General features: G+C 33.9%; 1 protein-coding gene and 1 long non-coding RNA gene across 2 annotated transcripts in view; one reads left to right on the top strand and one right to left on the bottom strand.

The window, feature by feature from the left end:
• The window catches only part of LOC106102122 (GPI ethanolamine phosphate transferase 2-like), a 12,020-nt gene extending 5,194 nt beyond the window's left edge, over positions 1-6,826 (top strand). The window contains exons 5-11 of the mRNA XM_013281532.1: positions 1-91; positions 851-1,041; positions 1,558-2,138; positions 2,580-2,692; positions 3,152-3,756; positions 4,408-4,580; positions 5,076-6,826. Coding sequence (XP_013136986.1) covers positions 1-91; positions 851-1,041; positions 1,558-2,138; positions 2,580-2,692; positions 3,152-3,756; positions 4,408-4,580; positions 5,076-5,316 — 1,995 coding nt within the window. The 3' untranslated portion in view covers positions 5,317-6,826. The remainder of the gene's footprint in view (positions 92-850; positions 1,042-1,557; positions 2,139-2,579; positions 2,693-3,151; positions 3,757-4,407; positions 4,581-5,075) is intronic.
• A 2,044-nt stretch (positions 6,827-8,870) lies between these two features.
• Positions 8,871-9,453, bottom strand: LOC106102373. The gene is made up of 2 exons (XR_001225569.1): positions 9,399-9,453; positions 8,871-9,087 (listed from the first exon to the last, which is right to left on the bottom strand). It is a non-coding gene; the product is annotated as an uncharacterized LOC106102373 (long non-coding RNA).

The following is a 9,453-nucleotide window of genomic DNA, read 5'->3' as shown; positions in this document are numbered from 1 at the left end:
GCGCTGCTGCCCGCAGACGTGCGCCAGCACCTCTACCTGCTGCACGTGCTGGCCGCGCACAGCGCCAAGCAGGGCCTGCCCACTGACACTGGTATACTGCTTTACAGCCTTACAAACAGATAAACTTAGGAATAAACTGAGTATAAGTACTGCTAATGCTAGTGCTTATAAGTTTAACTTTACTAATATTAGTACTTCCTCATCATCCTCCTTATCTTGCTCCCGTAGCGTCGGCGCAATAATTTTGTCCCCCAAATAACTCTATCATACGTCATTTCAGGTGTTTACTAAGTTTAACTTTATACTGCGTTTAGTTGTAAGACAGTTACTGTTTAAATGCGAATGTTTAGGATGTTACTACGTGTGGGTGTCTAAGGAGGCAGTGATTGACAGCTACCCCTTACCCCCCACCGCTTCTAGATAGTAGAAAGTAGTTAAAAATATATAATTTAAATTACTTAACCGTCTACAATCCAAACCCACAAAAATAACTTAAAAACTACTTGTTAATTTTTGATTCAAAAAATCACCTCTTGATATTTATTATCTTTAGAATAAATCATAAATAGAAATTTTTACTCCTTCACCTCCCCCTTTATCATTGCGCTCCCCCCTCGATCATTATCGTGCTTCACTCATCGTTGTAAATAAAAAAAGTTAATTTCTTATTCTCAGACTAATAAATACTATAGAATCATAAGTTTTAGGGCCTGTCCCACCACTGGCTGATAGAGGCTCAGATAGCTTAATAATGACGTCACTGTCAGATGGAACAAAATCCGATATTTCTATCTTACATTTTAAAAAATTTACAATTTGGTGGCTTAGTATTTATTATGTTGTCTTTCAGAGTTCTACAAGCAGTTTCAAAGAGCGGAGAAGCAGTTTGCTCAGTATTTAGCGACAGGACAGCAGAGCGCTGCTAAGATCGCCAAGGAATTCTATGACGAGTCTCTCGAAGCTATGTCGAAATACCTCACAGAAACTACCGCGGAGTTTGACCTGTTCGCTATTAACTTCGCCACCGTATTGATGTATATTGTAAGAATCTCTATACATTTAAAAGTTTTGATAGATGGATGGATGTTTGTTAGTTTGTAACCTAAATGGCGGAATGGATCTCGATGAAATTGTATAGACGTAGTCAACTTAATTTTGTTTTTTTAATTTAAGCAGACTGAGTCGCGGGCGAAAACTAGTTGTACATGAAACAGCGGTTTTAACACTTTTATTGCCAGAATACAATTTGGGTACCGATTTTTTTACGACTGACAACGAGTTCGAATCTCATTCGCCATAACTTTTTTTTATTGCTAAATCTTTTTTTCGCTATATTTTTCAATATGTTGTAAAATAAGAAAGTGCTATATAACATTACAATTTATTCCGCTAAAATTGTTTAAAAAAAAAACTTTGTTTTCAAAAAGCCAATAGATGGCGTTATTTAAACTATTATAACCTCAATAAGTCGGGATTTTTTGTCAATTTTATCACATTATTTAATAAATTCCCATGACATTGTAATAAGAAATGCATTATTAATTTATTTTGTTTCAGCTGACGGCTGCAGCATCTTGCGCCACTCTGTATTCATTACAAACAGAAATACGCAAGCCAAGTATCACCCACCACCAGCCTTCCACAGTCGGCTTACTCCTCGCCTTCGCCATCATGTTTGTCATCTTCTCCATCATCCTCGTCATCTCCTGCTTCATCACAGAAACGAAGAGTTCCTTCTGTTCTTTCAGCCCACTTTGGTCTATCGCCTTCTTCGCCGCGTCTTTAGTTCTTACTATCGCATACTTTGTCATCAAAACCGGTGTCGAAAAAGTCAAAGATACGACAGCATTAAAAGAATTGAATGCAATCGATTATTTATTGATATATGGAACTCTGTTTCATTCTTGGTCCTTCTTTGGCACTAGTTTCATAGAAGAAGAGCATATGACTTGGTATTTTTACTGGAATACGTTGATGTTCTTTGTGTTGGTACGCACTGTGGTGGTGATTGTGACGTATTTGAGTAAGAGATGGTCGGGCGCGACGGAGACGCAGGAGAAGCCGGAGTTGGAAGTGAGAATGAGTTCAGTGGGAGTCAGTATACTGCCACAGTGGGTGTTACTTATCGCTTTGCATAGGTGAGTATAGCTGGGAAATATCTCTTCTTCTTTCCACTCTTTTCGTACAAGGAAGGGATGGCAAAGGGATGAGATATTTTCACATAGGGTCTAACTATCTTCTCTGTGTGCATGCGGATCTGTATGGGCAGCGGTAGCTTCGCTATTTTAGCGAATTCCGATAACCGTTTGCTCGTTTTTCACCTTATACAAAAAATAACAATGAATATAAAAGATTGCGCATTAAGAAGTGACTTAATAGCCTCCAGGCTAAGGTTTTAATTTTCTTTTTTTTATGTTTTTTTTTAATAAAGCAACTGTTGTAGTTATGGCTGCAATTCCATATTGCAACATAGCTTCTTATTTCCTTAGATTTATTTAAAACTTGGTAGGCATAAAACATTTTTTTTTTAAATTTAGAATGCATTTTTATAGACTAAATTATGTTTCTTTTATTTTCAGGTATCTTCGAACAATGAACCAAACTGGAGACAGATGGCTATTTCTACCAGATACTGCAGACTGGCTAAATGCTCCTGAAAATTCATTCTATCTGCAAGCACATCTTTTAATAGGTAATTACTAAATACTAATATGAACAGTAGTATTTGATTGCATAATATAGGCACAGAATCTGTACCGATTACAAAAATTCTTTAGCCAATAGAAAACTAGATTATCACTGAGTAACATTATACTAATAAAATGCTAAAGGTGGATGGATGGACTGTTGAATGGATATCGATTAAATTTGGCATAGATGTAGTGCATAGACCGGAATAACACATACCTTACTTTAGTTTTCTTTAATTCCATGTAGACGAAATCGCGGGCCAAAGCTAGTAGGATATATTTTACATCAACTCTTACCCTTCCCGTAAGACAAATAAAAAAGAGTTTGGGTTGAGTCTTTTTGGTTTAAAGATCACAACCAAAAAAAAAATAAACTATAGACAAAAAAGCAGAACATACAAATGATAGGCGCACAATCGTATAATTAAAAAAAACTAAAAACCAATTGTTTTATATTTCAGGAACTTTAACAACACTGGGTATCTGTCTATGGAATGTTAGATATATGAATAACTATATGTATGTGCATTCCATACTTACAATATTAGCTACAATCTGCATACTAAGTTACCGAATAGCCTCGGACACTTTAGAGTCACCATTCCTTGATATAAAGTCCTGGGACACGATAACAATAGTCAACATCTTCTGGGCAATATTAATAATACAAGCTTTATATGAAATTGTTATATACGCTGGGATATTTAAAAGTTGTGGATGCAATCCCGGTACTAATAAATTTGGATATAATAAACATAAAGTGAAAACTGAAGATTATTTCTATGAACCAGCGGAGGAACCTTGGAATGTGGATAATGTGAAGTTGAATCTAGCTCGGTCTCTTTCCCATATAATGTTGAACGATTTAATGTTAATTGTGATATTATTAATGAGACCGCATAATGTGATTATGGTTCCAAGTGTGTTTGTGACAAGTGTGATGATATCAAAGTGCTTGGATCACAAATTGTTGGACGGAAGAACGGGGAAAGGCAAGGAGGTTGCTGATCTAATAGGACAGTCTCTCGTTCATGTCTGGATTGGAATGGTCTTCTTCTTTTATCAGGTAAGTTTTTTTTTCAGAATTTTAATTTAGGCCTGGTTTCAAATTGAAGTACAGAATCTAGATTATTTGTTATTAAGAGTGCTGTAAATACATCATATAAGCTCTATATAAGATTGACATATAGTACATAGTTAATTCAAGATTTCCTTTTGTATTGTACTAAATGACGACAGTGATAAAATTTAGCCTCCCAAAAGTGTCCTAGTAGGCTTTATGCCCGGTTCACGCTTGGTCAGTGTAGTTGGACAGTTGCAACGGCCAATAATAAATTGCATGGACGCCAGTGACGTCAGTTACTGTTCATATTATCCCAGTTGAAAGTCTGCCCAAATATTGAGTGATGTTGCACAATTGTACATATACATTTAAAGCGACATTACGTTCTCGTAATGAATCTTAAAATGTACTAACTTGGAAAGAACTACGCTTTATTTATACCTGGTTCACACTTGGCCAGTACGGTTGGACAGTTGCGCTGCCCAATCATAGAATATAGCGGCTCAATGGCATTAGTTAGTGTTCATATTATGCCAGTTTAATGTCAGTCCAGATATTGAGCAATATTGATTAACTGTACTGGCTTGGTATGAACTTCGCATTATTTACACCGTTATATTCAGGATTATTTATCTATGTTTGGTATGGTGTTAGGGCAACTCTAACAGCCTAGCGTCAGTAGACCTGGGGTCAGGGTACGTGGGTCTGCGCGAGTACAGCGCAGTGCGCGTGGCGCTGCGCATGGGGCTGCACGCGTACGCCGCGCCCGCGCTCGCCGGCGCCGCGCTCTACGCACGCCTCGCGCGGCACAGCGATACCTGGCAACGGTCAGTGGTGCTTTTATTCTATTTTTATTCAATTACAAATAAATAAATTTACATTGATAATGTACTTATGGGCATCGCGAGTAGTCAATGGGCAAACCGATGAACAAACGGGTACGGTACTAACGGTCAATACTTTTTTTTTAATTCCAAAGACAATGCTTATTTGATTTAATCATTTTGATGCTATTTTTTTAAGATGACGAGATGTTAAGATGAAAGTGTAAAACGGAAGGTATTGGCTCATTAAACATGGGACTTTACTCATTTATGCCTACTTTATTTGTTTACTGTGTGCAATTTATGTATTTTATTGTCAGTTTTCATTTTATTAATATCATATATGTGGTACACTATTTTTTGTGCTGGTTTCTGTCATTCTGGACAGATCTTAAAAGCTATATTGTGGTAATAATAAAAAATGGTTTTCCTAAATAAGGCGATAATACGATATTGATGTAATAACTGAATTTTCAATGAAGAATATTTTTATTCCAGATATCAACAATCAGTATGGCGAGTGTGTAATATATACGCACTGCACCGTATCTACTCTGTGGCAGTGTACTGTGTGGTCGCCGTCACATTCCGACATCATTTATTCGTATGGTCCGTGTTCTCGCCGAAATTGTTATACGACTTCGTAGCGACCGTGTTCACTGTACAAGCACTTGCTACTATCGCACAGATCGTGTTACTCACCAACCTCACCAGCTGGGTCGCTAGTTTACGTTTTTAAACGATAAAAACAGATTAAAAAATATACAGATTAAGCATAGTTGACACTTCACTTGAAACATTTTTTTTCCAGTAACGCTATCTGTTGATAACCTCAAAACCATGTCAATAGATGTCATTAAAAATTTGAATTATTTTATTTTATGGCACTGTTTAGTTTATTAAAACATGTATATTATTATAATTTTGTTAATTGTCAATACAACGCGAAGTGGCACTAAATCTGACAACTAATATATTACCTGTCAAAGAAATTACCAGTGAAAAAATTTTGTTTGTTATGCCTAGTCATATATTTCTTAAATGGAGAACGATGAGGAAATTTATAGAACCCGCTTTATCTTTGCATTAATGTGCAACTTACCGGTGTAGTATTACGAGTGAAGTGGAAGCAATTCCGCGTTTCGACTGATGTGACAATCCTAATTTTAGTTCTCTTTCTCTTTCCATCCTTTTCTTATAAGGAAAAGATGGGAAAGGGATTTGATGGGGGATGGAAGGCATAGGTAAAAAATATCTCGCTTTCTATGCGTCCCTTCTCAATTAAATAGATGATACGCTATTTTGACGAATTCCGGTGGCTTTTGTCACCTTTTACGTAAAAAAATATGCTACGAATAAACTAAAATTAAACGTAACTCCACTGCAAGGGAGTTTATGTATCAATACAACTGAATACAGTTGTATTATTTTTAAATGCAGCCTAAGGGCCTGTTCCACCAAATTGTGAGTTATCTGTTAACAATCCAACGTATGGAAATATCCCATTTTGGTTCCTTATCTGACAGTGACGTTATTTTTAAGCTATCTGAGCCTCTATCAATCAGTGGTGGGACAGGCCTTAAACCTAATTATTTAACTTTGCAGCTTGAAGCGTTTTGTTTAACCGAACAATCAAACTTAACAATTAAAACTGACATGTGTAGGCAACCGAACTGAACAATTTAACTGATAGCTAAAATGTAGTGTACACATGCCAATTTTAATTGTACAGTTATGTATCAGGCTTAAATTGATGTTTTGTTTGTAAATACGTCGTCCTAAGAATTGATAATTTTGGTACAACCTGTATTTTCTTAAGTATATGATATATGATATCGCAAAGTATATACAATTGAGTACATGAATAATAACATTTCCTTTGTGCTCAAAACTGACTATTGACTTTATTAAAGCAGTATTCTGAATTATATTGTAGCCATTGAGACTTGATTAAATAATGTAATGTAGTGTTTGTATTTATATTATGTACCATTATTTTAATATTTTCTATCCCTAAAAAGTATTGTAATTATTGTATTACAACTAAAAAATATCAAAGATTTGTACGTAGTAAAATCAATGCCATAGAAATTTAAATTAATTGAGCATTCCGCAATGCATTCCAAATGCAACAAAAGTTTTTTTTGTATTATTTCCATGGTTTACTTTTAAGAATGTACATGTTACCTAGTCATAATTCATTATTTAATATGACTGGAATATTCGAGTATATTTAATTTTTATGTATCTGTAGTATTTATAAAGAAATGTATCTAATAAAAAAGAATATGTTTATGTACCTACATTTAATTTTTGATTAGTAAACCGAAACTAAATGTGAATTGTATTTTTATTTAATCATACCTTCCTTCTTACTAATATTATAAACTGGGTTTCACCCGCGTGGAATTTACAAAAAAACGAAAGTGAGTAGCTTATGTGTTGTTCCAGACTATATACCTATACCAAATTTCATCAAAATCCGTTCAACTTTTTCGCTACAAACTCGTAACATGCATCCATCTAATCTTTCGTATTTCTAATATTGGTAGGAGATCCATTTATTAATAATAGCAGGATTTACATTTTTCGCATTAACAACTTGTATATAATGTGACAATTTGGATGGACGGGTGGAATTTTGCAACCAAAATTGCTGAAGGGATCTCATTGAAATTTAGCATAAATGTAGAGGATAATATGGAAAAACACATAGACGGACATTTGATCTCAGAAATAGTTGAGATTCCAGGTTCTGTTTTTTTTTTTTCAAGTTTACTTGATAATTCTGTAACGGCCCAACGTACATTGCACATATGTAAAACAAAGTCTGAAGTAACCATATGATTCATCCCCAAAATACTAAGTTCCCAAGGGATAAGTACTTTTTTATTAATACTGCGCGTCAAATACGCTGGCAACAGCTATTTAGAAATAAAAAATGAAATTCGAGGGATATTAAATAAAAAATGATATGTTTTCAACAATTTAATTTACATATATGAATACCATTATCCTCCTACTGGTAAAGACCCAATACCTAATGAATGCAGTTCGTTACAGACGTTCAGTTTTAACTGAACAGTTCTACTCTTCAAAAAAAACTGAGCTACTGTAAGCTTTAGAGTCCCTGCAGACTGTACTTTGTCGTATGTCAGTGTAAATGCGCATATAACGCGTTTTAATGTGATTTTTAAATCTTTCGGCTAAAAAAAGTATAGTCAACAGAGGCTCTAACAGTTTGCTGAGACAATCACAAAAACTGATCCATTCTCTTTAAAAAACGGAGTAAAATGTGAAGTGTCAAGAAACCGGGAGTAAAATTACGTTTGAGGTAAGGATATCACGAAAATTTACGTAACAGTTGTGAGAATTTATTCTCAATATCAACAAATATGTATGAGATTTATTGGTGTAAATAAGTGAAAATCTATTTTTTTACGTAATGGTTCTCATAAATATTCGTGATGAACCCTCACACGAGGTTATATATTTACAAACTATCTACAAATGTCACCAGGGAACAAAAAGTACTTATTTTTATTTATTCATCGTTTAGAAAAATATATAAATGCCAAAAAATAATAATTAAATAATTGATATGATAATTTGATCGAGACAAATTCTCTTTACGTTTCCTTTGTTTAAAAGATGAAAAAATCGACTATATTTTTAATTTACGCATCAAAAAATCTGAAACACATATAATTTTTCCATAATCACAATATGGATGAAAACAAAAATATTAAAATGCGGTATATACAAAATTGTATAAACAAAAAGCACCAAAAAAAATCTTCATACAAAAGTAGAGAAAGGCGGTAGACAGTATTGGAATGCAGTTAGAAAAAATATTTTTTCAGGTTCCTTTCTTAAGTAATAAAGACTCGAAAAATATTTAGTTTTTTTTTAATGGCGCTGTCATTAAAGCACAAGTATGCGAGATTACTTCTACGTTACAATTTAAATTACTACTAGACAAAAACTTCTATTATTAATACAAGAATTGCCAGAATCAAAACAAAAAACTAACGGTTTTTAAAAAATCATTTTTTTTTATAAGATTTTTTTACATAAACAATCTCTTAATTAAAAATACAGTATGTATTTTTGAAAATTATCCAAACAGAGATGGAATGTGAACAAATAATGTCAGAAAAATAAAATACAAGGTCAGAAAAATTATTGAAAAAATTATCTATTTTTTAAATCATTGATATTCATTTATAGCTGTAAAAGGTAAGAAAAAAAAATCGCTAGTACATATTTATCTGACATTCCTTGTTTTTTCAATTTTTCAACCTATTTGATATGTCGCCGAACAATCACAATTCTTTATACAAAAGTAATGTACTTCTGAATCATTGAAACGTATGTAACAGTAACTTGAATAATTTCTCCTAACTCTAGGAAGCCTGTTTATTTAATGAAAGTGGAATTTATTATAAGTTTGCTAGAATTAGCTAACACGCACCATTCCCAGGAAGAACATCTCTTGAAACTCGTTTACCTGAAAAATTTAAGAAATTTATATAAAACCAGCTGTTGCTCGCGATTTCGTCTACTTGATATTAGAAGATAATACCAAATATTTCATATGCTACTCACTGATAACATAACTTTTAATGTTGAAAAAATTTTTTTTTCCAGTTCAGTAGTTTTTGAGTTATTTCGTTACATGCAAAAATATAAAAATACAAATCTTTCCTCCTTATATATAAGGAATCTGCTTTTACAGATGTCTGGGCAGCGGTTACTCTGCTATTGTCCAAATTTTGATATAAAACACATAAAATCGTAACTATTACAACAGTAAGTGACCTTGTGGCGTGCGGTCGGCGATCAGTGCGCCTGCACCTTGTACCTGTAGACCAGC

The sequence above is a fragment of the Papilio polytes genome, unplaced genomic scaffold (genome assembly GCF_000836215.1).
Source record: "Papilio polytes unplaced genomic scaffold, Ppol_1.0 DF823923.1, whole genome shotgun sequence".
Taxonomy (NCBI): Eukaryota; Metazoa; Arthropoda; class Insecta; order Lepidoptera; family Papilionidae; genus Papilio; species Papilio polytes.
The sequence above is the reverse complement of the archived record's forward strand: the minus strand, read 5'-3'. Positions and strand labels throughout refer to the sequence as shown.